This window comes from Bison bison, unplaced genomic scaffold (assembly GCF_000754665.1).
Source record: "Bison bison bison isolate TAMUID 2011002044 unplaced genomic scaffold, Bison_UMD1.0 scf7180017864384, whole genome shotgun sequence".
NCBI classification, from domain to species: Eukaryota; Metazoa; Chordata; class Mammalia; order Artiodactyla; family Bovidae; genus Bison; species Bison bison.
This window is the reverse complement of record NW_011494956.1, coordinates 638,854-666,423: the sequence shown is the minus strand read 5'-3', so window position 1 is coordinate 666,423 and position 27,570 is coordinate 638,854. Positions and strand designations below refer to the sequence as shown.

The 27,570-nt window shown below is 42.2% G+C and overlaps 1 protein-coding gene across 1 annotated transcript; it reads left to right on the top strand.

Moving 5' to 3' along the window:
* TM4SF4 (transmembrane 4 L six family member 4) lies at nucleotides 1–27,570 on the top strand. Its single transcript, XM_010858111.1, has 5 exons — nucleotides 1–424; nucleotides 1,135–1,224; nucleotides 12,939–13,078; nucleotides 22,610–22,799; nucleotides 27,132–27,570. The coding sequence occupies exons 1-5, from the start codon at nucleotides 251–253 to the stop codon at nucleotides 27,147–27,149; spliced, it is 612 nt and encodes a 203-aa protein (XP_010856413.1). The 5' UTR covers nucleotides 1–250; the 3' UTR covers nucleotides 27,150–27,570.

The following is a 27,570-nucleotide window of genomic DNA, read 5'->3' as shown; positions in this document are numbered from 1 at the left end:
AGGGGAAAAAAAAAAAGAGCTTCAGGTCAGGGAGAATATAAATGACCATCGCCATTGAGGTTCTGTTACATTTGAGAAGCTGAAGCAACTCCCAGGACACAGCTCACAGGCTGATTTTGCTTCTCGGCTCCAAAATAAGAATTGATTTGAGGACAATTGTTACGACTCTGCAGCCGATAACTTTGAAGAGAACCTGTGAGGAAGGCAGCTAGGGGGGCTTGATCGCACACCTACATCCTACATCTCCGGCATGTGCACTGGGAGCTGTGCCAAGTGCCTGGGGGGCACCCTCATCCCCCTGTCTGTGTTTGGCCTCCTCGCTAACATCCTGTTATTTTTCCCTGGAGGAAAAGTGATAGACAACAATGACCACCTTTCCGACGAAGTCTGGTATTTTGGAGGAATACTAGGAAGCGGAGTCTTGGTGAGTAAGGAAACCTTAAAATCTACCCCCATCGATTTTCATCCTATCTTTTTAAAATTGGGTACTTACTGAACAAGAAGACATTTAGTTGCTAACAAAAGCCCAAGAACTGCATGATGAAACGTTAAGTGCCTCAATATTTTCCCTTCCCCATAGGGACCAAGGAATCCCCAGACTTAGGCTGGCAGCTCCCATGGGGCCGTAGACTTCCCTGAACCAAACTGAGTGCTACAGAATTTATTTTAACAAGACAATGATAGGGTGCGGGGTTGTGGGGGGTCGGGGAGTGAATATACTTTTCTAGTAAATTGACTGAAAACTACCAAGAGAAACAGGTGTCAGTGAATTCCTCTTCCAATTCTTTGGTAATGATTTCTTTATCCCTTATTTCCAACATAGACTAGGAACTTCTGGTTTAGAGAGAGAAAAACTCATGTTTCATGACAATTGAGGACAAGTTGTTTGCCCTTCTCCTAACCCACCATGTAAATGGAAACTCAGAGTGTCAGATCTTGATATATTGCCTCATTGGGTGTGCAGTTAGACCAAATAGAACCTAAATATTCCATAACACTCGTCTACCCACCAGCCAGACTCCGTTAGCTGTTGGCCCCCAAGTCCCAGTTTGGAGATGAGGCTCCCCACACAGGCAGGCAGGCATGGGGCCCCCCTTCACGTGCCAAATCACAAGGTGTTTCTTTTGCTTGTAGATGATCTTCCCTGCCCTGGTGTTCCTGGGCCTGAAGAACAATGACTGCTGCGGGTGCTGTGGCAATGAGGGCTGCGGGAAGCGCTTTGCGGTCAGTGCCTGCGGGGGACGGGAGTGGGGAATCAGCCACCAGACTCGCTCCAGAGGGCACTGCCTTCCTGTGCTGGGCATTGAGGGGATGAGTTACCAGCCCCAGGCAACACTCTGGGGGCAGCTGGTACAGGGATAATGATGGAATTCTTGCTGGTGCAAAGTAACAGTAATCATAAATTTTTAAAACCATAGCCCTTCTACTTATAGATGAGTATCATTCAAAATGTTACAGTCAGGGATATCAGAGCTGGAAATCTGCAGTGATGCTATAGAAAGAATGAAGGCTTGAGGACTTCCCTGGTGGTCCAGTGGTTAAGCTGTTGCGCTTTCAGTGCAGGCGGCGTGGGTTAGATCCCTGGTCAGGGAACTAGGATCCTGAATGCAGCACAGCTCAGCCAAAAGGAAAAATTTTAAAAATAAAATGCTAACTAAAAGTATAGCTTAATAAAGAAAAGACTGCAGGCTTGGAAGGCAGAGATGGAGGCTGTGACTGCCTCTGCCGCTGAGAAGCCCTGAGACCTTGGGCAAGTCAGTTCCGTTCTCTGGCTCTGGGTTGCCTTGTCTGTAAAGATGGGGCTGGGACAGGATAACAGATGGTGACTTCTTCTCCTGGTAGCCCCATCTGCACCCCTGCCAGGATCACTGCCTCAGAGGCTCAGCACTTCCTTACCTCTACCTCAGTTTTGCCCCCAGCCTTCTGTTTCCTTTCTTGTTTCCTGTAGCCATCCATCTTTAGTGAGCAAGCTACAGAAAATAGGCTTCACCATTCTAAGCTGGAGTGGGAAGGCTGGGAGTGGGGCTGAGTCCCATTTCCTCAACTGGGGTGCTCTTTGCCTCACTCTGCCCATCTGTTAAGATGAGGAAGGGACTAACTCAGAATTTCCCAAGGACAGACAAGCTCTGCTGGCACACAGATTTGCTCTGTCTTTCAATAATATAGAAAGTTATTTTCTTTTAATTCTCCTTCAATCCTCTTAAGTCTATCAAGAAAACTTACTTTGATGGAAAAAAGTCTTTGCTATTTCTAATTCTCTGTAATCTCCCTAACGAGTCTCCAGCTCCAGGAATGTGAGAAACATTAACTAGAAATTCAATAATATTGTGTTTATGTGTGTTGATAATTCTAGCTTTTCATTCATATAGGTGATATAAATGAATAAAATAGAGAGCTGATTTAAAGAAAAATATTGAGTTCAGATACACTGATGTAGCAAAAATGAAGAAGGCCGAGACAGAATTACTGGCTGGATGATGGGTAAACCAGCACCTATCTAATCTCCAAAGAGTCAGTTGTCCATCTAAAAGAACCCCAATGATAAATTATACATTCCTACCTTAATCACTTAAAGGGAAAGGTGTTGCAACTTGTCCCGAAACCTAATCATTTCTAACATTTTTTTCTTATCCGTATCTCCTCATCTGGTCAACTAAAAAATATCTGTGCTGTGCTATGCTTAGTTGCTCAGTCATGTCCAGCTCTTTGCAACCCCAAGGACTGGAGCCTGCCAGATTCCTCTGTCCATGGGGATTCTCCAGGCAAGAATACTGGAGTGGGTTGCCATGCCCTATTGAATACATGTGAAGAGCTGAGGCTGGTGCACTGTGAATACCATGATGCTTTTCCACTCGAGATCAAGGATCATTCAAAGAGAATGCTATCACTTTTCAAACACAATCAAGCATTGATTATTATAGCAACATTTAAAATCATTATTGACAAAGAGATGCAAAAATCAACCACAATGCATTTTATACAATTATGTAATTTGATGCAAATTACAATTATGTAATTTGATAATTTGATTTAAAAATTTTGTGTATTGTTGTTGCTGCTTAGTTACTAAGTTGTGTCCAACTCTTTTGTGAACCCAAAGACTATAGCCACAAGGCTCCTCTGTCCATGGGATTTTCCAGGCAATACTGGAGTGGGTTGCCATTTTCTTTTCCAGGGGATCTTCCCAACCCAGGGATCAAATTCCCATCTCTTGCATTGCGGGCAAATTCTTTACCACTAAGCCACTAGGGAAGCTCCAGTGTGTGTTATATATAATTATATTTTCATATACTTAATAATAAAGGAAAGAAGTAAATATGTAACTCATTTTCTCTCTGAAATCTAATCCCATTGCACCTTGTGGATTTGGGGGGAATAAATCAGAGATGAGAATTTGAAAAAAAAAAACGAGCAATTAAGGAAATTGGATGAATTACATAGAAATCTAACAGCTCATTCCCTGGTGCTGAGTAGAAGGCTAAACATCAGCCAGTACAAAACCAGGGTCTTTGTTTCATTTTTGTTGTTGTTGTTTGTTTCACACATAATCACACTGAGAAGGGAAACAATATTCAAAGTACTGTGCAAAGCATGTTTTTAAATTAGATTTGTGTGAAATCTGAGAGGAAAGCAGAAAAATTATTAAGCACAGTTGAATATATACAATCTGAAACACTTGGTCTGCTCAATGCAAATCATCTGACTGGGGTCCCTCACCTCTCAGTGGGGATCCGTTCTTGATGTAAGTTGAATAGGACTCCTTCTAGCCACTAGCTAACTGTTCACAAGGGCAGTGCCCTTCAAAGGACCAGCTCTGCCACTTGGAAACCAAAGCACCAGCCACAGCCGCCCTGCACCAGGGGTGACCACTCTCTAAGTGACCAGCAGAAAGATTTCTTGTTTTGGGTTCATTTGTTTGTTAATCAGCTGCCACCGTTTAAAAATAGATTTCACATATACACAAAAGAAATCTAGATATCTTGCTTCTTTTAAAAAACAAACAACAACAACAACAAAAATAACCTGGTACTCCTGCACCTATATTTTGGCAAAAAAAAAAACAAACCAGCAATCATTCTGCAATGCAGGAGACATGGGTTCAACCCCTGGGTTGGGAAGATCCTCTGGAGAAGGAAATGGCTACCCATTACAGTATTCTTGCCTGGAAAATATCATGGACAGAGGAGCCTGGTGGGTTATAATCCATGGGGTTGCAAGAGGCAGAAATGACTGAGCCACTAAACCACCACCACTTGGGCATTACTGAGCTCTTTGCCCACCCCAAAAGGCCACGGGGTTCATGTCCCTGCTTCAGATGTTTCCTTAATGTTCCAAGGCTCTGAAGCCATAGTCAGTTTTTAAAGAAAGGTATTTGCAAACATGGAGGACGGCATGGCAATCCACTCCAGTATTCTTGCCTGGAGATTCCCCATAGACAGAGGAGCCTGGAGGGCTATAGAACATAGGGTCGCGAAGAGTCAGACTTAGCCTGCATGCATACATTTACAAACATTTGTCATACAAAAAGAAAAAACCCCTGCAGCATAATTTGATCGGTTCTATAATGCTAAAGATTTGAATTATTTTTCCGAAGGCTCACAATATTCCCTTCCAGGTGTATAAGGAACACTGGGCTTCTGAGAGCATCATGTAAGAAATCCTATTGGGTAGAAAGGCCTGTGAGGCAGGAACAAACTGGGCCAAGAGCTGCTGAGCCAAATCACGTGGCTGTCTTCATAGCTGTCTCTATCATTTGTTTCCTGGTCTGTCTCTCTCTTCTTTGTTCAGTCTTTCAGGAATATTCTTCAGAAATTAGCTGCATCATTCTCTTCTCTTTCCTTGGGCAGTAAAACCAGGAGGTAGGAATCAATAGTGGAAGCAGGATGTGATTGCTGTAGAGATAAAGCAAGACAATAAATAAGCTGGAAAAAAAATTTTTTTTGAGGTTGCCTAGTTGATGGTTTCAGAGTGAAACTAAAAAATGAAGGCTAAACATTCTCTGAAGCAGAGCAAGACTGAAACCCTGTCCCTGAGATCTGTACTCTTTTAAATAAATTAGGGTAAATAAGCGGAGAAGGCAATGGCAACCCACTCCAGTACTCTTGCCTGGAAAATCCCATGGGCGGAGGAGCCTGGTAGGCTGCAGTCCATGGGGTCGCGAAGAGTCGGACACAACTGAGCAACTTCACTTTCACTTTTCACTTTCATGCATTGGAGAAGGAAGTGGTAACCCACTCCAATATTCTTGCCTGGAGAATCCCAGGGACGGGGGAGCCTGGTGGGCTGCTGTTTATGGGCTCGCACAGAGTCGGACACGACTGAAGCGACTTAGTAGCAGCAGCAGCAGCAGGGTAAATAAGAGCTGAGAAAAAGGAGCCCTGGGACAAAAGCTGCAAGAGGAGGGAGACTTTCAAACTGGGCTTTGAAAACCCTGGTCTGGGTGTGTGGCTAGGTCTCACCCTCCTGCTCCCAAACTAGAGGTGTCCTAGCAGCTGATCTGTCCTCTAATCCATTAAAAAAAAAAAAAAAAAATGACCTCTCAGGGTCCAATGAGCTTACCTAGTGGCTCAGCAATAAAGAATCCACCTACAATGCCGGAGACTCAGGTTCGATCCCTAGGTGTGGAAGATCTACTGGAGGGGGATATGACAACCCATTCCAGTACTCTTGCCTGGGAAATCCCATGGACAGAGGAGCTTGGGAGGCTACAGTCCATGGGGCCGCAAAGAGTCAGGCGCGACTGAGCATGTACACACAGGGTCCAATGAGACAGCTAATTCATTTTATCAATTCTTTCCTGTTAAGTATGTACTGTAGTAAGAGCATTTAGAAAACCTTGACCTTAACTCGAGGAGTGTCTTTAATAATTGGCCTGATAAAGGAGATATTTAGGGGCAGACAGGAATTTCAGCATCCTGAAAGTATATCATGCAGATAAACGCCCACCCCACCCATAGGCAGGGCCAGAGAGTGCACTGACCAGTTCTGAAGGAAGATCTGGATCAGGTCACAAATCAATCTATTCACTGGAAGTCAGAACTTCTCCCCGCGTCCGACTCGGCTCGCCAGCGACCCCTAGGGACGCCTCCTGGTTGAGCACTTCTGACGTCAGTACTTTCTGAGGCCAAGAGAACTGCTGACAGCAGCCTCCGCATTCCTTATAAGGACCGCTAGTTTGAAGGGGATTTAAGAAAGCCCCTTCTTGTGAAATAATTATCATAAAAGAAGAAATGAAGTATGAAACCCTATTTCTTCTCTAAATGTTCTGTGTTTCAAAATCCTGTCCTGTAAAATGGCCAATGCCAGTGGCTACCTTTCATAAGACCATGGCAAGGGCTGGGGAAAAAGGTTGTAAGCATTAGCTTCAGGGCAGAGGAGGGTAGTACCAAGTGCCTGGGGTACTGGGGACTCATAGAGCCTTCATAAATGCTTGTTGGATGAATGAAGTAAATGAAGGGAGGATTTCAGGTCATTTCCGTACTTTATCAGGCTCAATTCTAACAATAGCTCTTTGAGGTAGACATTCCATTTCTCATTTTATAAGTAAGGAAACTGAGGCTCTTGCAAATTAAGTTTCTGACCACGGCAAACTCCCCCATGCCCCCACCCCCCATACCCAGCCTGTATTCCCAAGACTGAGTCAGAAAATACAGGAGGGCATTAATGTTTAAGTGAAAATATCTTCAAGTAATCTCTATGTATCTCCTTTCTGAAAGGAGACTTCATGCCCACCAGAGATGTTTCCCCAACATGTTGCCACTGCCCAAGCCTTGAAATATCCTGTCTCCTAAACCATCCACTTTTCCTCCCTTCTCAGTGTCCCCCGCCCCACCCCCACACCTCCTCCAGGTGCTTCGGCTGACAGAACACCCACAGGCGGGGGCAGAGCTGGGGTCGGACCCCACCTCATCTGCCTCCAGAGTCTGATAAAGAGGGAGGTCTTAAACTGATACCTGGTGATTCGAGAGCATTCTCTTCCACTTCAAGGGAAGCATTTACAGCATATACATTAACGCATGCTTCTTTAGAAATGCAAACCGAAGGTGTGTGTTGAGCAACCAGAAGACAGCCTGTTTACTTTTCTTTTTCTCCCCAGAGCTAGGCTGTTTGTATTTGTGGAAGGTTAACATATGTGAGGCTATGACTATTAAAATTTTTATAATAAAGACATTTATCAAGTGATTGTTAATGTCACGGAAAATTCTTCAAATATTGGGAATAGGCAAGAGAGATCTCTGGGTATCCTCCCAGTGAAGTACTGTGCTGTGCTTAGTCGCTCAGATGTGTCAGACTCTTTGTGACCCCATGGACTGTAGCCCACCAGGCTCCTCTGTCCAGGTGGGAACTCTCCAGGCAGGAATACTGGAGTGGGTTGCCATTCCTTCTTCCAGGGGATCTTCCCAACCCAGGGATCAAAGCCAGGTCTCCTGCATTGCAGGCAGATTCTTTACCAGCTGAGCTACCAGGAAAGCCCCAGTGAAGTGCTAGGCATTATCTAATAGCCTACCCCACCAGGGGGTTATCTGATTTTCTAGACATATGTACCTTTGATTCCGGATTTACTATTGATTAGGAAATCTTACATGTTATGTTCTGGGAAAGAAAGTGAAAGTCATGTCTGCCTCTTTGTGACCCACTGGACTATACAGTCCATGGAATTCTCCAGGCCAGAATACTGGAGTGGTTGTCATGCCCTCCTCCAGGGGATCGTCCCAACTCAAGGATCGAACCCAGGTCTCCTATATTGCAGGTGGATTCTTTACCAGCTGAGCCACAAGGGAAGCCCAAGAATACTGGAGTGGGTAGCCTATCCCTTCTCCAGTGGATCCACCTGACCCAGGAACCAAACCGGGGTCTCCTACATTGCAGGTGGATTCTTTACCAACCAACTGATCTATCGGGGAAGCCCATGTTCAGGGAGACAGGTAGTTATTCTTGAACCTTATTTTACGGAAGAAGAAATGGAGATCTTAGAAAGATAAACTTCCCAATGTCATGGGGGAAGAAACAGGAATCAGACCTAATCTGGGACTTCCCTGGTGGTCCAGTGGTTAAGACTGTATGCCTCCAATGCAGCAGGCACAAGATTGATCCCTGGTTTGGGAACTAAGATCCCACATATCTTGTCGGACAGCCAAAAAACAAAACCCAGATCTGTCTGCCTGTACCCTGTGCCCTTGGCCACTACACAATAGAGTCCCCCCTTTACTATTTATTAATTTAGAATAGGAAAAACATGTCCATAGTACAAAAACTACAAAGGAAGTCACACATTCCTGACTCTATAAAGTTTGGCAACGCCTTTCCCCAGAGGTTAGCAGTGTTCCCAATTATTGTGTCTCCTTCCAGAAATACTCCAGGCCTTTTGTCTGTTTACTTTTAAAAAGCATCAGTTTAGAGTGCCTGCTCCCTAACATATTCAACTTCACTTTCATAATTTCTCTTTTAACTTGAAAAATGTTGTATCATGTAACCCATGGTAAATGAAAGGTACTCTTTCTGATTTTAAGACACAACAGAGTAGTAAATTAAGCAGGTTTTCAAGACTTCTAAACATGAGTTAAAACAAAGTGATATAAAATGTAGCTGGCTTCTCCATCCTGGAAAAGTAATGAAAAATTAATTGGAGAAACTTTTCAAGTTTCAAGGTGAGATATGTCAAATGCGAATACAAAAACAGAACATACCGCCTGTAGCTTTATTAAATTGTAACCTGATGCCATTTTTTCTTCAGATAGTTTTGTAAAGAAATAAAACCGTATTGCTTCAATTGAGAATGACTGTGTAGCCATCCTCTGTTATACACTCCTGCCCCCTGAGAGTAATCATAATCATGAAATCAGTACAGACCATATTCATCTATTGTTTTTAACTTTTACTACCCAAAATCAATCTTCCAAATTTTCTAGACTGTACTGTCCAATGCAGGAGCCACCATCCACATGTGGCTATTGAACATATAGAAGGTAGCCAGTCTAAACTGAGATGTACCATAGGTAGAAAACACACACCAGATCCCAAAGAACTGGTACAAAATATAAAATATCTCATTAGTAGTTTTTTTATTGATTATCTATTGATAATATGTTGAATATGCAAGTTAAAGAAAGCATATTATTAAAATGAATCTCACCTTTTTTAAACTTTTTAAGTGGTGGTTATAAGAAAATTTTAAATTATGAATACGGCTTGCATTAGTTTCCATTTGGACACTGTTGGTCAGAGGTGCTTATCAGGGGGACTCTTTGGTAAAGGGGAAATTATCTCATTGATGTTTTATATTAACCTGGTTTTGCATGTACTCAGACTTGCCTAAAATGAGGACTGTTTGCAAGTGCACTCACTTTTTGTGTCTGTAAACATTGGCCTGTTGAAATGTTCCAGGAATGATATCTAAAATCCTCTCCTCTTCCCACACAGCAGGAATAGCACAAAATAGGTTTCTCCTCTCCCTTCCAGCCACTGGATGATGAAATCCTGAGTTGTTTTAATTGAAGGCACCTTCTAGAACTACCCACCCCTTTCTTCTGTATACCACCTAAAGCTGAGGCCGGGCAGGTGGAGACCTGGGTGCTGCCGAGAAGGCTAGACCCCTGGGCCCCTCAGACTTCCAAACTGCCTTCCTGGAAAAGCGATCTTCCTTTTCTATTATAGCAATTTTAGTTGCTCTTTCATTCTCAACAGTTAATAGTTTCATGATTCCTGACTCAAGACCAGGAAAAAGAGGAAAAAGATATTTTTTCCTTATCTGTTGTTTTATTTCTGTGAGGGAATCAATGTCACTCAAAGAGAAATTTGCAAATGACAAATTTGATCTGTTGCTAAGGGCATCTGACACTGGTGGCAGTGTGCCGCGCGTGGTGTGTGTATGTGTGTGTGATTTGAAGAAGTAGCAGGTACAAGACACTGGACTGGGAGGGAGACTCCAGTTCTTTTTTTTTTTGAAGTATAGTCGCTGTACAATATTAAATAAGTTACAGGAGTATAATACAGTGATTCACAATTGTTAAAGGTTATACTCCATTTATAATTATCATAGAATATTGGTTCTATGCCCCGTGTTATCCAATATATCCTCATAGCATATGTTATACCTAATAGTTTGTACCTCTTATCCTCCACCTCTATGTTGCCCCTCCCCCTAAGCCTCCAGTCTTAGTCTAGCTTGGCCACCTTCTAGATGTGTGACTTGAGAAAGTGACAAGAACATGGCCTTTGGAACCAAATGATCGTGGACGAATCCCAGTCCCACCACTCCACTTTTTGTTTGACTCAGAACTATTAGCTTAATTTCTACTAGTCTCAGTTTCCTGTTTGGAAAACCTAGGTAATCACACCCACCTCACAGGTTTGTTGAAAAGATTAAATGAGATAACGCATCTAAGATTCTAATAGAATGAAGGCATTTTTACTAGTCAGAAAATTAGATGATTGCACTAGAAAGTTTTTGAGATCTTTGCATGAAAATATAAGAATATTCAACCCTTTAAATAAATGGAAATTTTGGCTTTTGAAGACTTTAAGCAATTTTAAGATGAGAGACTATGTATTTGTAGATGTTGCGCTGTGATGAGAGTAGATACATTTCAGGGTCCTGGGGCTAGGAGATACAGATGCCAAACTCTTGGCCTCTGTGGACTAGCACTAAATTGGAGCAGCATCTCCCAAAGTGTGTTGTTGCGAGGATTCATGATAAAAAGGTTATAGTCTCCTGTGAGATCAGAAAACTCTGCAAATTACCATGTATGTGTGCGTGCTAAGTCACCTCAGTTGTGTCTGACTCTTTGGACGGTAGCCCACCATAGCCCACTTATGGACGGTAGCCCACCAGGCCTCTCTCTCCATGGGATTCTCCAGGCAAGAATACTGGAATGGGTTGCCATGCTCTTCTTGAGGGCATCTTCCTGACCTAGAGATCGAAACCACGTCTCTTATGTCTCTTGCATTGGTGGGCAGGTTCTTTACCCCTAGTGCCACCTGGGAAGCTTGCAAATTACCGTATATACCCAAATATAAACTAGGGAAAAAATAAGCTTTATTGCTTTGCTAGGCCAAAGGGGACACAGCAGGCTTGTGCTCTGAAAAACTGTATGTTCCAAGGATTTGGTGAGGTTTTATAGCAATGGTTCAAGAGCAGTGTTGCTGACAAGGATCAGGGTGTGTGCAGGGCCTGCACTTCTTTAATCTGGCCTCAGGTGGTCTCCTGATGAGTTTCTTAAAGTTATCAAACTGTGATTTTCTCTGTAATGCAGAATGCTAACATCTTCCATTTGTTGGGGGTCTTAATTCTGTAAAGAGCCCAAAGATACTGCTATGCGTATCCCTTGAGACACAGCCAGGACCCTGCCCCAAGGCTGCACTACTGTTTCTTGGCCATTCCTCCCTTGTCTCTGCATCTCCTTTCTTCCTTTATTAGCAACTGTTTGAATCTGCCTTTTGGGATTCTGGGAAGGTCATGGAGGATGCAGTCTGTTCCCTACAAATAAGAAACAGGGGACATGGAAAGGCTTCCATGCCCAGGAGTCCCATAGGGTCCTGTTGAGTTTTTATATGAAGGAGAAAATGGTCAGTTCTACAGGCACGAGAAGTCAGATATGGTCCATGGAACCAGAGTTCAGTCTTGGAAAGTTGCATCCAAAATATATTAATACATAATATGATATATGATATGAATATGAATCCAAGCTAAATAGATTACATGGATTCCAGTAGCTTAGGCACAATTAGATCCTCTCTACCCTCTAACCCCACCCTCAAACCCTCAAACATGCACTGTGAAAAGACTGATACGAATACAAGGAACAGGAAAAGGAAGTATCTGACATTTAACTTATGTTACCATGTCTAATTTAGGTAGGCTTTATCATGCACATTTCATAGATGAGAAGCTAAGACCCTGAGGCTACATTCATTACGCAGATTCATCATACAGGGAAAAGTAGCGTTGCTGAGATTTGAGCTTGAGTCTGCTGACTTTTAAACTCTTGTGCTTTGCACTACACCTTCATGTCCCAATGCAATGGAGGTGATAATTTTTCATCTCTAATTTCAAAATTGTTAATGTTTCCAAGCTACTCTCTAATTACTGTTTAGAATATAGATTGCATCTCTATGCCTAAATTTTTTCATCTCTAAGAGTGGGTTAGCCTAGATGGGCTCCAAGATTATTTCTGCATTTTATATTCTACAGTCTATCTTGATTTTATAATTTGAAAAAAAGGCACTAGTACAATCCATTTTTCACTAATTAATCTGTTATATAAAAATATTTAAAAGAACTGAAATTGTTGGGCTTGTGTAACCCAAAGGAGAGAAAATTTGCAGCAGGTAGAAGGGGTGGAGAGATGTCAAACAGAAAATATTTTTGTGTAAAATATAAAATACCTTCAGATATTTTAAAGATTGCTACCTGATGGAAGAGAAGTTGGATTTAATCCCTTTTTGAACTCAAGGGATGTAATTAGGATTGATGAGGAAATATCCTAGATTTCTACCCTTTCTCATAAGCAAAACCTGCCTGCCACATAAGGTCCCATGATGACTTAGACTCAGCAAGATGACTGGACCAGAAAACTTAAGATCACTTCCCATTTTAAGAGTCTTTGATTCTGTAATAGACTGGGCTTCCGTATTAACCCTGTGAAGGACAGTCTATTTTTAACAAAGTTAAAAACTCTGCCTCAAAGGTATAAAACCATACCTAGCACATGAGTCCTCAATGAATAGGAGAAAAATATATGGGGATGGGGGTAGATAAGGGAACATGAGACATCAAAATTCATTCTAGGAGACTCCACAGGCCCCATTTCCAGTAAAGACTGGCTTCTACCCCAGAACTTCCTCATATTCATCACATCAATGATTGGACAGTCAGGAGTGTTGCATTTAATCTCTGAACACCTTAAGAACCCCACGTGGTCTCTCTCCTTCTCTTTCAGATGTTCACCTCCACAATATTTGCAGTGATTGGAGTCCTGGGTGCTGGATACTCCTTTATTGTTTCAGCCGTTTCAATCAACAAGGGTCCAAAATGTTTCATGAGCCAAAACAGCACATGGGGCTACCCCTTCCAGGACGGGTAAGGTACACCCTGCAATACCAACGTGTCACCACAGTGGGCACCAGAGGGTACATGCCCAAGGGGGACACGGTATAAGGTCCTCCATCTTCAGTTACAAGCTTCAGGAATTTGCTCCTTTGAGGCAGAGCTGCAGTTGTGCAGTGAAGTTCCACAAGATCTCACCTCTCAGTGATCTTGTGATAGACACCAGGAGAAGTAAAATAAGAAGGCACCTCATCTGTTCCATCCCGGGGTCGGGAAGATCCCCTGGAGGAGGGCATGGCAACCCATTCCAGTATTCTTACCGGGAGAATCCCACAGACAGAGGAGCCTGGTGCCTTACAGTCCATAGGGTCGCAAAGAGTCAGACACAACTGAAGCAACTTAGCACTTACGCACTAAGCTGTCCTGAGGGAAGAGGTTGGTGGTATCACCACTTACACTCAAACATTTATTAGCATCAACACTAGGCAACTTATAACATTAATAAACAGAGAGCTCTGTTTGAAAATCTTATAATAGAAAATGAGAATGATTACTCGTAAACAGAGCTCAAAGGCCTTCACTGGTGTTCATAAACAGGGGCTAAAGACCTTCACTGATAGTCTGCATGATAAATACTTAAACAATCTTTTAAGGTGCAAATTTACTGAAAACACTGTAGGTTCTCCATGAGAGTTAATGTTAATAGAACTCATTAAATTAACACTTCATATTTTCAGGTACTTTGTAAAGAACTTTTTAAACAAATGAATTTATAATTTAATCTGCACAACAACCTCAAGAAGTGTGACTTCCCCCCCTCAAGGCAGGCTGAATAAGTGTGATGTGTTTCACGTCTCTCAGTTAGTAGGGGGCAGAGACCAGGCACAAACTCCTGTCTTCTAACTTTGGGTCTTAGTCTTTTTATATTACACATTCTTCTGCCCCTACCTAGACTGCACCACTCAAGGCAGTAGACAGTTGCTGTATGTGTCTACTTAAACTTAAGTTCCAATAAATGAAATAAAGTTTAAAATTCCTCAATCACACTAGCCATATTTTAAGCACTCAGTAACTGCAGATGGCTATTATTGACCATACTGAACACGGCAGAGATGGGGCATTCCCATCAGATAGGGTTACACTAGACTCTAACTTCCAAGAGGGCTGAGATGACCTCTGTCTCATTCATCATTACAACCTCTCTGTCTGGCACAGGGACTGACATATCTAGGGAGTCAGAAACTAGAGTTGTTGGGTTTTCCTGCACACAGAGGATGGGCCCATGCCTAAAAAAAAAAACCCGATAGGACATCAATTCATTAAGTCAAATCCCTAGTTATGGATGTATATGAGAGGTTACAGAATCTCTGGAGCAGGCTCCAGACAGAGGAGATGGAGGCGGCTGGTTCTTATGACCTGAGGTCTCAGTTTGTCCACAAGGATTTCACATAAAATATCCCCACCCTTCTCTGTAGTTACAAGCCCTCTAAGGGCTTGAGGCAGAGGCAGAGCTGTCATCCTTATAGTGCATGTAGCAAATGCCATGAGCGTTTATGTTGCTGTGGCAAGCCCTGTCCTCTTACAGAGAACCGCTGTGGGCTTGACTTGCTTGAGTGTAGCATTCAGAAGGCATGAGGCTGAGCCATCTCCTGAGGTCCTTCCGTGGATGGAGCCCTCCTCCTGACCCAGGGGCATACCTACAAAGCTACACATTACACCTCCTTTCAAGGATCTTTCTCCTAGTATTTCTATGGACAGCGTTTATCCTATAATGTGAACGGTACTCCCCTTGATGGATCTAAAAACAATTAGAATACATCTACGTCCAACACAAAGGAGAGAGAAAGAAATACAAGAGATGCCAAGTTACACCCCAAGGCAGTACAGTGGTCTCATACTGTTCTGACACCCTCATACCCAGCTTGGGGTGGGCTGGCACTGATGTTGTAGCTCAGGACAGAGACAGCTGGTCTATGGGTCTCCACAGGAAATAGCAGCTTGGGAGAAGGACAGGAAACCACTTTCCTGTTTTTCTCTCTTTTTTTTTTTTTATTGGAGTATAGTTGATTTACATCATTGTGTTAATTTCTGCTGCGCATGCTAAGTCACTTCAGTCGTGTCCAACTCTTTGTGACCCCGTGGACTGTAGCCCACCAGGTTCCTCTGTCCATGGGATTCTCCAGACAAGGATACTGGAGTGGGTTGTCATTCCCTTCTCCAGGGGGATCTTCCTGACCCAGGGATCTATTCCACGCCTCTAACATCTCCTGCATTGACAGTTGGGTTCTTGACCACTAGCGCCACCTGGGATGCCCCAATTTTTGCTGTACAGCAAAGTATTTCAGTTTAACATATATATATATATATATATACACATTCTTTTTCATATTTTTTCCATTCTGGATTCTTTGGTAGCTCAGATGGTAAAGAATTTGCCTGCAATGAGGAGACCTAGGTTCAATCCCTGGGTCAGGAAGAACCCCTGGAGAAGGGAATGGCAAAATAATGAAAACAGAATAAACTGTGCAGAAAAGCAGGAACACTTCAGAATTCTCCCACTCATTCCCTTTTTGCCAAAAGAGATAGTTATCAAAGGGAGAAAGGTTTGTGTACTCACACATTTGCATAGTAGCTTCAAACTATAATATTAAAAATTTCTGCATTCAGATTTATTACAAAATCATACATACTCTACACTCTGCAGCTGATTTATAAGATAGAGTGATTTTGACTATTCGTGCCCTTTCCCATCAGGCCCTGACTGTAGGATTTCATCCCACATAAAATGCAGGTCCACCCTTGGTGTGAAATATGCCACAATTGCTACAGAAGGGCTTTCAGGAGGATGGGTCCAGCATGCGTCTCACCACACCCTCTGCCACCCGGCAGGCTTTCCTCAGCACCCATTCTCCCCTACATCCCGCGTCTTTCCTCCTTTATGGCCTTATCTCCTGCAACCAGCTCCAAACCTTCCTTCCAGCTGCAGAGGCTCATTTCAAGTTTCTTATAACCCTCGAATCTCATGTTGCCTAGTATTTTCAGTCAAAGTGGGAGGCGGTAGTGGGGTGAATGGGGAGATCGGGATTGACATATACACACTACTGTGTATACAACAGATAACTAATGAGAACCTACTGTGAGCACAGGAAACCACTCAATGCTCTGTGGTGACCTAAATGGGAAGGAAATCCCATTAAAAAAAAGAGGGGATATATGTATATGTACAGCGATTCACTTTGCTGTACTGCAGAAACTGACAGCGTATAAAGCAACTATACTCCCATAAAAAAAATAGTAAAACAATAAAACATTAAAAAAAAAAAAAAAGTAAGTGCTTCCACCCCACCCACAATGTTTCATTTCAGCTTCACAAAAAGCTCTCCTTCAGAGGTGATTCAGCAGAGGTCCAAAGAGGACAAATGACTTGCCCAAGGGAAGGTTATTCTTAATGATGGAAGCTCCAGTCCAGGTTTTCTGACTTCAGGTCACAATGCTTTTTCAACACTGTACTGATTTCACTGTCTGATTTTTGTAGAGTCCATTTTGAAAAGCCCAGGGGCCTCTGTCTCCAATCATTTTTACTATCCCATGGATTCATCCATCAGATCCCAGTGTGGAGGCATCAGAGGAGTTATGGTAGCTGCAAGTGTAACACACATACCCAGCTACTTAGTGAGTGGGAAGGAATAATCACGTGTATGAGACCAGAGGAAAGGACTCAGGACAGTTTCCCTCATCACCCAATGGCAGCAGCAGAACCTTCCCTTCTGCTCTCCTTCCTCCTGCACCTCCTCCTCCTTCTGATAATTAAAGTCCAAGTGTTTTGCATGCATTATTTCACTTAATCTTCCTAATAAATCTCAGAAGATTTTTTTAATCCCTAGAGTAGAAAAAATATAGTTAAAAGGTTAACTTTCCTGGGGCTCCACAGCTAGTAATTAGTAGAAGAATTTAAAAACAAAAGCACCTGATGGGACCTCACTTTTTGCTGAAATCTGTCTCAGATATGGAGCAGAGGACAGACCTGGTCCCCTGCCCCAGTGGGCACATGGTAAGTTAGGGTGTTAAGAGGGAACAAACCCTCAGCTGCCAAAAGGGCGAAATGAAGTTGCGCAAGGGAAACTCCTTGGAAGAGGTGACAGGGGATGATCTTGGAAGATGTGCAGAAGCGTGTCTTTTGGAGAGGAGGGGAAGCAGGTTTCAAGCAGAGAGAAGAGAAAGTCCTGAGGCTGCTTTGCAAAGGTTCCATGTGCTCATAGAATGTCAGATCACTGAGTGGCCAGAAGCTCCAGATGAATGTTGACGGGGGAGCAGAGGGACGCCACAGGAGGGGGTGATGGAGACCAGGTAGACCTTCAAGACATTGGGGGACAGCAGAGGACTTCAAGCAGGATAAGCCATGGCCACTTGGGAGTTTTAGGAGGATCATGATGTAGTGATGTGGAGGATGAACAAAAGGGCTCCGTAACTGACAGAGAGAGCACATCAGGAGGTTGGAGGAACAATCCAGATAAGATTCTGAGCATCTCTAAGGCAGTGGAACTGGGGCTCAAAAGGGGAGAAATTTCAGAGACTGTCTGAGATGGAATCATTAGGATTAGGAATGAGAAAAAAGAGGAAAGGTTATCAAGCTGGACTTTGAGGTTTCCAGCTTGGGGCACAAAATTCAGGGCTCTTCAAGAGTATAGAATTTAGTTCTGTTTTCCTTAGAAGTGCCTGTTGTTGATCATATTAAAGGAACAAAGGCAGTTAACTTTTTCGGTCATGAGAACCATACTGAAGAAGCATCCTAGAAGGAAAAAGAAACCTGGGACATTTTGAGATACGCCCTCCTGGCTTCCTTTGAAGTAGGACCTCCTCCCATCCAAGGTCTTCCTTTCTGAGACAATTGGCCAATCTACCTTGACCCTGAGCTGCTGAAAGGGAAGCAGCTGGCACAGGGCATGCAAACAGCTGCGGGAGGGAATGCAGGAGGCCAGGCCAAGGACAGTCAGCAGTGGGGTGGGAGAGGGGACACCGCCAAGCACAGCACTGACAGCTCAGGCTGCAGCCCTCCCTGTTCCCTGAGGATGGAGTTCAGGGGTGAGGAGAGTGCTCTCTCACCAGGCACAGAGCTGAAACCATTCAGCATTCTGCCTGGACGTCCAGTTACGACCATCTGCAGCTGCTCTTCGTGATTACTTCTTAGCAAGGAACTGCTGTGAACACACTCCCCAGAGCAGAAAGTCACATAGATGGGGTGAGATGGGATTGCAACAAAGTGTTCCCAGCTTTCATGAAGCAGGAAAGCCCCAAAGATGTTAAGATGATGCTTTGCCCTTGACCTGACCAGACTTTGGGTCCAGTCCCATCCTAGTGGTATAATCTTGGCAATCACACCTCTTAGCTCTTTCTCTGTGAAATGGGGTGACAGTAAGATCTACCTCACAGGTTCAGGCAAGGATTAAATAACATGATGTACATAATGTAGCACTTGCTAAAAGTTCAACCTTACTATTCATTTTTATGAATATAAAAAATTCATTACCATGAATGGAATGTATTATGATGCATTAGAACTTTCTAAAATGTTATGTTTTTATAATAATTTTGTGATTAATTTCTGTCTTTTCAACCAGCCTCATGAGGGTTCAAAGAGAATAATCTCTTTATGATGTTATGTTGTTGTTCAGTCGCTAAGTTATGTCTGAGTTTTTGTCACTCCATGGACTGTAGCCCGCCAGGCTCCTCTGTCCATGGGATTCTCCAGGCAAGAATACTGGAGTGTGTTGCCATTTCCTGCTCCCATGGATCTTCCCAACCCAGATATTGAACCTATGTCTCCTGCATTGGAAGGCAGATTCTTTACCACTGAGCCACCAGGGAGGCCCTTATTATGGTACAGGGAAGCCTTGATTGACATACTGCTAGAGATACTATACATACTGTTAAAGATATATAGATCAAATTTCATGAATAAATCATATTTTAATTATTCTAAAGGAGTGACATTACTCAAATACAGGGCATGTGTGTAATGATTAAGAGCAATGGCTTTGGAGTCAGACAGAAGGAAGATCAAAGTCAGGCATTTACATTCCCTAGCCTCAGCTTCTTTTCTCTTTAACACTTTCTAAATATTTAATGTCTTTTTTTTTAGTAGTACATTTTTCATAACCAAAGTATAGTTGATGTACAACATTGTATAAGTTACTGGTGTACAATGTAGAGATTTGTAATTTTAAAGGTTATACTCATTTATAGTTATTATAATTCCCCGTGTTGTCCAATATAGCCTGTAGCTTATTTTATGCCTAACTGTTTGTACCTCTTAATGTTCTCCCCCTATGTTGCCCCTCCCCACTCAACTTCTCAATCTATGTATATGTTCATTCACTCAGTGACTATTTCCTGGGGGCAACTGTATGCCAGGCATTGTTCAAGGAAAGTAGTACCTCCTTGTAGGATTGGGAGGAATGGTGGAACACAGCTGGCCCAGTGCCTGGTATAACATACACCAGGAAAGCCGCTCATTTATTGAACACTCCCTGTGGTAGAACCGGGGACAGAGATGAGAGACAGAGGTGTGGGACATGGTCTCTACCCCTGTGGGTGTATAGTCACAAAGAGAAGACAGACAAATAGAGGAGAGCTCAAGGTCCCGGGCGCTCCGTACAGAGGGAACCCAGAGAGTTGAGAAGCACAGAAGGGGTGCCACAGCCAGCTGAGGTCACGAGGAGAGTCCAGGGGTCTAGGAGAGAGGAAGTGGCACCTATTATCCAGGCAAAGCACCTAGGCTCCCCTGCTCCTTCCCTCAGCAGCCTTTGCTGCTGGTAAGAAGTGAGTTGTACGAAATCCATGGCGTTGACTCTGAGGTTGATGGAATTACTGCCGCTCCGTTGGGACTGCCTTCACAAATGATAGGATTCAGGGAGTTTAAACTGTCTCAGATCTCTTCGATTCACAGAATGTGGGAGTATGATTAGCCTCCAGATCCACGAAAAATTAGGGAGCCCTTTCACCTGGGGTTGGAGGGCTGGAAGCGGCAATCATTTCAGGGATCTGAGACTCTTAGAACCTGAGAGTTTGGGGGTAAAGGAAAAGGGCCTGTGGAACAACTATCCGTGAGGGTTTGTAAGGGCTGATACAGCTGCTGGAGTGAAACTGAAAGGATCTCTCCACCCAAACTCAGTCGTTGCTTCCTAGCTTTCCCGTGAGTGTTTCACCAATCTTACCACCAGAGGGCACTGTCATCCCACCACTGGACAAACCCTTTCTACGAGGGCAGGAACTCAGGATTGACAATTAACTTCATTTTAGGATCTTTTCTTTATAAAAATGTGACTGGAATATATTGCCTTTTATTACCTCTTATAATCATCAAGTTGAAAAATGATAAAGATAAGAGAGACTGCATGGGAAAATGCAGAAAAGAAAAATGGGTGTTTTAAAAATAACATACTGAAGTCTTACCTAGCAATACATAAGGTATATTACTGAATGTTCAGAGTTGTGCAGTTGTTCTCAGCCCATTTTATAGATGAAGAAACTAATGGTAAGGGCAGGGGTCAGGGGGTGTTAGGTGACTTCTGTAAGGAATACACAGCCAGGAAGAGGAATACTTGAATTCAAACTCAGGTCCGTCTGAATTCAGAATACCAGTCTTTTGCCTTTAGGCCACACTACTCAGCTTTAAGCAAAGTAATTAACAATATTAGGGTTTATTGAGCACTTACTATCTACTAGGCACGGTTCTAAGTGCTTTACTAGTGTTAACTCATTTAATCCTTACTTTAATCCTTATTTAACCCTATGATTTGATAGTTATTGTTATTCCCACTTTACAGAGAGATATACAAGTCACAGAGCCAGTGAGCAGCCAGGACTGTATTCTTGTGGGAAGGTGAATCAATGCAATATGCAATGCTTTATCTTTAAATCAAGAATGGCTCATTCTTTCCTTTATCCCTTCTGGATAAAGGAAAAGTCTTCCATCATTTCAAAGATTTTTCAAAATCTTAACACAAAATATATCTCAAATTAGTGTGTACTGATACGCTGGAGAAACCGTCAGAGACAGATGGTCAAAAAGATCTAAAAACAATGAGATGGGTGTTCCTTTAGTAGCCAGATAGTTTTCTACAGAGACCGTGAAGAGAGAGTGGATCCTAAAGCAAAAGGGAAAAACCAATTTGGGGCTCTAAGAATGTGAGAAGGAATTATAATACCACAGAAATTTTATCCCCTTACCCTCATTTTTGTCTTTTAAACATACATTTCTCCTTCAAGGCACAATGCCTTTGATATTGCAGTGGACTCTTAATAATATATATATTATATTTTAATATATATAATATTAAATGTATATTTAATATAATATGTTTTAATTTGTATATATATTATATATACTATATATAATATAATATATATTATTTTATAAATATATTATAATTTCTCCTATTTCAAAGTTTTTATAAAATATGTAACAAGGCAGCAGATTATTTCTTTCTTCTAGTTAATTAAACCTTTTTGCAGGTGGAATCCATATATTGTCACAAAAATACAGCTGAGTCAGTTCACAATTTGACTGGAAGTAGGCCTCAAAAGAATCAAGCCCTTCCCTTTAACTATATGACACGACTGTACTTTCCATGGCTTCAGAGGGCCACTAGAGGTGACAGGTCATTTGTCAGAAGTTCAAAGGGTCCCTGCAGACAATAGTAGGATAAAGGCCGTGGATATTTGTAAGATTGTCCTCCTGGTGTGTCTTAATTTTCATGGCCCCTTAATACATATTCGATTTGCCCATCTGCCTGGTCAGCTCACAAAAATCACTCTGTCACTCAGTAACTGTGTGAGCTGGGTAAGTCACTTAACCTCTCTGTGCCTCAGTGTTCCCATTTGTGAAGCAGGAGAAAAGAACCATGAAGTCTCCATGAGAAATAAATGAGTGGATATGTGTGAAACATTCAGAAGAGGGTCCAGCACATAGTCAGATTAGATCAGTCACTCAGTCGTGTCCGACTCTTTGCGACTCCATGAATCGCAGCACGCCAGGCCTCCCTGTCCCTCACCAACTCCCGGAGTTCACTCAGACTCACGTCCATCGAGTCAGTGATGCCATCCAGCCATCTCATCCTCTGTCGTCCCCTTCTCCTCCTGCCCCCAATCCCTCCCAGCATCAGAGTCTTTTCCAATGAGTCAACTCTTCGTATGAGGTGGCCAAAGTACTGGAGTTTCAGCTTTAGCATCATTCCTTCCAAAGAAAGCCCAGGGCTGATCTCCTTCAGAATGGACTGGTTGGATCTCCTTGCAGTCCAAGGGACTCTCAAGAGTCTTCTCCAACACCACAGTTCAAAAGCATCAATTCTTCGGCGCTCAGCCTTCTCCAGCACATAGTAGATACTCAATAAAATTGTTAGTTATTGCATTTAAACGTGTTGTTATTATGGGATTCTTTTTCTTAGGAATCTTAGGTCTTGGATAGATAGTGCTGCAAAAGAAAAATCACTGTGGTGACTTTCTAGCCTAGGGGATTGCATACTTTTTAACCAGTGTCTCTTTTCTCTCCCATGTCCTTGACAGAGATTACCTCGGGGACTCTAACTTATGGAGCAGGTGCCAAAAGCCTAGTGATGTGGTTCCCTGGAATCTGACCCTCTTCTCCATCCTGCTGATCATAGGAGCAGTTCAGATAATTATCTGTGCCATCCAGGTGATCAATGGCCTCCTGGGGACCCTGTGTGGAGATTGCCAGTGTTGTGGCTGCTGTGGGGTAAGCTGAGGTCTTTGGTCAAGACAGGCCACCAGTGCAAATGGGACAAGGGGGTGGAAAGAGTGGTGACTGCTGGATCTCCAACCAGGCTGGAAGGTCCACGCAGCTCCTCTCTCAGCCAAGGGAAACTCTGCTGTCTATGAAGCTATTAATAGCCTACCTAGGCTTAGGCTGACCACAGTTTCAGTCTTACCAGCACCTGACCATAGTTCTGAAGGCAAAGGACTCCACACACGTATAGACGTTTATGATAATGTCTACATGAAGATTCTCAGGAAGTGGACATCTGTTGTAGGAAGACACATCACAGTCTGTTCCCAAATGTTCTCTTTCCTAACTCGACCTACACTAACTTGATCTACATAGTGTGTTAAATTTGTCAAGGAATACTTGAAGGATACTTTCTTCCCCTTGGAAAAGATATGGAAGAGAAAAATTATTCTTACGTGCAAGAAATAGTGGAAATCATTAGGGATTTCCTCTCCAAATATGGCTGTAAATTGTTGACACTATGAAAAATAAACCTATGGACAGTAAACCAAGGTGATTATTTCAACTACTGAATAAGCCAGATCAGGAAATTATTTCACATACATGAAGTGATTTTTAAACACAGATTAAAGTATGAGGAAAAAATTAAATAGGACTCAAGTGTTGGGGACTTCCCTTGCAGTCTAGTGGTTACTGTTGCTACTGCTGCTAAGTCACTTCAGTCGTGTCCAACTCTGTGCGACCCCATAGATGGCAGCCCACCAGGCTCCCCCGTCCCTGGGATTCTCCAGGAAAGAACACTGGAGTGGGTTACCATTTCCTTCTCCAATGCATGAAAGTAAAAAGTGAAAGTGAAGTTGCTCAGTTGTGTCTGACCCTTAGCATGGACTGCAGCCTACCAGGCTCCTCTGTCCATGGGATTTTCCAGGCAAGACTCTGCAATTCCACCACAGGAAGCACAAGTCTGATTCCCAGTCAGGGAAGTATCACATGATCCTGCACGCGGTGTGTTGTGGCCAAAAAAAAAAAAAATAGGTTAGCTAGAACTTCAGAGTTCCTTTATTGGGGAATTATGTAAACAAGTATAAATAAAGGTCTATCTACTTAATATAATATCACACCCAAATTAAAAATGATCCAAATAATTTTTTCAAATAATTCTTTTAAGCAATATATGTATATAAGTCAACAGTTGTGTGTGTGTGTGCACAGAAATCTAGGGAGGTGTTCAGTTAGGAAATCTGTGCCCTGGCCTTGTCTTTCACCCACCAATTTCTTCAGTTATGTGATTCTTATATATCCTCCCAGAGTTTCGTTGTTATTGCTTTCATTTCCTGTACCTTAAAAGGATTTTTTTCAAAACTGTAATCATACTGAAAATGCTTATAATGTTATTTAAAAAGAGCAATATACAAAAAATATATACAGAACTCACAATTATATAAATTTTAAAAATCAATATTCTAAATGGGAAAAGAATCTAAAAAAGAATAGTACGTGTATATGTATAACTGAATCACCTTGCTATATACCTGAGACTAAGACAACATTGTAAATCAACGATTTTTGTGTGTACTTAGTCGCTCAGTCTTGTCCAACTCTTTGCGACCCCATGGACTGCAGCCCACCAGGCTCCTCCTCCATGGGATTCTCCAGGCAAGAGTACAGGAATGGGTAGCCATGCCCTCCTCCAGGGGATCTTCCCAACCCAGGGATCGAACCCAGGTTTTTCACATTGCAGGCAGATTCTTTACCAACTGAGCCACCAGGGAAGCCCAACTATACCATACTCCAATATAAAATAAAATTTTAAAAATAAATAAAATAAAATAAATGAAAACTCAAACACAGTGAGTAGAAAAAAGACCTAAAGGAAATCCAACCAAAATGTTTAATGATAATTATTTGTAGGTAAGAAGACTTTGACTTTTTTTCTTCCTTCTAGCTTATATTATTCAAAAATGTTTACAATCATATATTTTTAAATATAAAAATATAAATAAAAACTTCTTCCCAAAGTCAAGAGTAAAATGCATATATTAAAAATAAATTTCCCTGACTATTGGATTTTTGTTCTATAAACTTTCAGTTCTATGGTGTTGTATTTTAATTTTTTGGTCTTGAAACACAACTGGGGAGAAAAGAAAACTACCGGTTAGAAATCCATCAAAATTATTTTTACAGTAGTGGTTAAGAGTATTGTGCATTTGAATTTTGTAATTCATCCAACAAGAATGCAAGCTTGCTAAATCAGCTAATTCATTTCAAACACTGATATTTCTTTTTCTGCTTTCATGGAAGAAGTGACATTTTTTTAGTTAGGTAGCAAATTTTCATTGTAAGTATAATTGGAAATACAACTGTTCTTCTAATGAAAGATAGCAGTTTACTAAATCTGAGGAGTATCTGTAAATTAAAAACATACCCACAGATCATCAAGCTAAGTGAAATAAATCAGAGAAAGATAAATACTATATGATATCACTTACATGTGGGGTCTAAAAAACACAACTATTGAACATAACAAAAAAGAAGCAGACTCACAGATACAGAGAACAAATTGGGGGTTGGCGGTGGGCAATACAGGGGTGCAGAATGGGAGGCACAAGCTCTTCAGTGTAAGGTAGGCTGCAACACAGGGAGTATAGCCAATGTTTTGTAATAATTGTAAATGGAAGGTAACCTTTAAAATTGTATTAAAATTTTTTAAATTAAAAATTACAAAACAAAAAAACATACCCATAGTTGTAGTCAGTTGACTCTTCAGTGACTGTCATCTATTCAGACTCTGTATTTTAGCAATTTTAATGAATAAATCACCTGATAGTGATAAGAAGGCTGCTGAACACTCTAGCTGGCACTGGAGAATCACAGAGAACAGATGTACATCACCAGAATTCCCTTCCCTTCTTCCTGCTCCATCTTTTTATTTGGATAACTTCAAATCTATGTAAAATTTTAAAAAACAATACAATGAACACCTGCGCCTTTTCGCCTAGATCCACAGACTGTTAACATTTGCTTGCTCTCTGTCTGTACCATTGGAAAGTAATTCACAGACATCATGAAACCTTACTACTAAATATTTCAGTACACACAAGAGCTACATTGGAGGGGGAAAAACAAAACAGTGGTCTGCTGAAGATTCCTGTTTTGTGGGCAACTCCCCTTCTGTACAGCTGGTCGGGGTCCCTCCCACAGGAGGACAAGGGGGAGTGTTGGGCTCTCAGTTAATCACTCACTTGCTGAGTGAGCTGAGCAAGCTGCCTAGCTTCTAGAAGCTTCGTTCTCCCAGCCGCCTCCTGCCGAACTTCCATAGCGAGGGTGCAGATAGACATCCATCCATTCAGACAAGAAGTATTTATTGAGAGGCCCCTGGCCTGGCACAGTGCTTACATGAGGTAATAGGTGGAAACATGCTTCAAACTACAAGCTATTGAATGCCAGCTGTGTGGTCTTAGCCAAGTTGGTTGCCCTCAACTGTGTCTTTGCCTAAAAAATGTGATTGTTAAACCTACTTCCTAAGGTGCTGAGTGAGTGTCTAACCTGGGGTGATCAATGTGCATCCAAGTCAGGACTTCTTTGGTGGTCGAGTGGTTAAGACTCTGTGCCACAGCAGGGGTCCAAGGGTTCAATTCTTGGTTGGTAAACTAAGATCTCACATGCCACGTGGCACAGCAGGAAAAAGAAAAAATGCATCCATGTCAGTAACTAGAAGGCTCAGTACACTGTACTGTTATTTCCTTAAGAGGATGGAAATCTGTGTAGCAGCCTAAGTTCAAGAAAAGGAACACAGTTTCTGGATTCCACCTCCTAGGGTTCTCTACTTATTAATTCCTGGCTTCTCTAGTTATTAACAATGGCTTCAGATACATCACTTGAGCCCTCAGTTCCACTCATTAAAAATGAATTTTAATAATAAAGTGAAGCTTCCACATTTCTAGCCTAAACATAGGTAAGTGACAAAGATCTGAACCAAAGTCAGAAGAGTATAGAAAACATTCAGTAAGTGACCAGTAAGGGCAGAAGTAATCAAGACTAAGGGGGGCTTCTCAGGTGGTACAATGGTAAAGAATCCCCCAGCCAGTGCAGGAAATCCAGAAGAAGTAGGTTCAATCCCTGAGTCGGGAAGATCCCTGGAGAAGGAAATGGTATCACACTCCAGTATTCTTGCCTGGGAAATCCCATGGAGAGAGGAGCCTGGTGGGCTACAGTCCATGGGGTCACAAAGAGTCAGACACGATTGAGCACACAAACAAATTAAGACTCCGAGGGGTGATGGGAGGGGAAAGTGTACACACACACAAATGATGTAATTAATTAATTTTTTCTGTCTTCTAGGGAGATGGGCCAGTCTAAACCTCCATGATGAGCTGTTGTAAATTGACGGCGTGTGAGAAGATATATTAAACTTAATTCTTCCCTTCTTGGAGTTGCCAGTTCCTACCTGCTTCCTAACTGACAAAGCTTAGGCAGGCCAGAGTTATTTCTTCTCCTTTCCAACCAGCTCAGTTCAACTTAGAATTTTATGTTAGTTTCAGATAAAAAAAATAGTTTGACCACTTAAGGAATATTTATGAATCTTTCCAATTAGCTTCCTTTTATAATTGAAGAACAGGTTCAAAGCAAATGTTTCATAATTTTTTCTCTAAGAATGAAAAATGTATAAGAACACATGTACTGCTGCACTGCTTCTTTGTACATAGAGATGTTAATATCTTTGGAAGTTTTACAGAACTCAAAGGAGTAAATCACATTAAAAATGAGAAGCTAAGACCAA

Excerpts from the sequence above, each read along its gene's own strand:
- TM4SF4 (XM_010858111.1), top strand. The coding sequence starts at position 251 with ATGTGCACTGGGAGCTGTGCCAAGTGCCTGGGGGGCACCCTCATCCCC. Across the intron at positions 1,225-12,938 it reads GCTGCGGGAAGCGCTTTGCG|ATGTTCACCTCCACAATATT; the intron begins GTCAGTGCCTGC and ends CTTCTCTTTCAG. Across the intron at positions 13,079-22,609 it reads GGCTACCCCTTCCAGGACGG|AGATTACCTCGGGGACTCTA; the intron begins GTAAGGTACACC and ends TGTCCTTGACAG.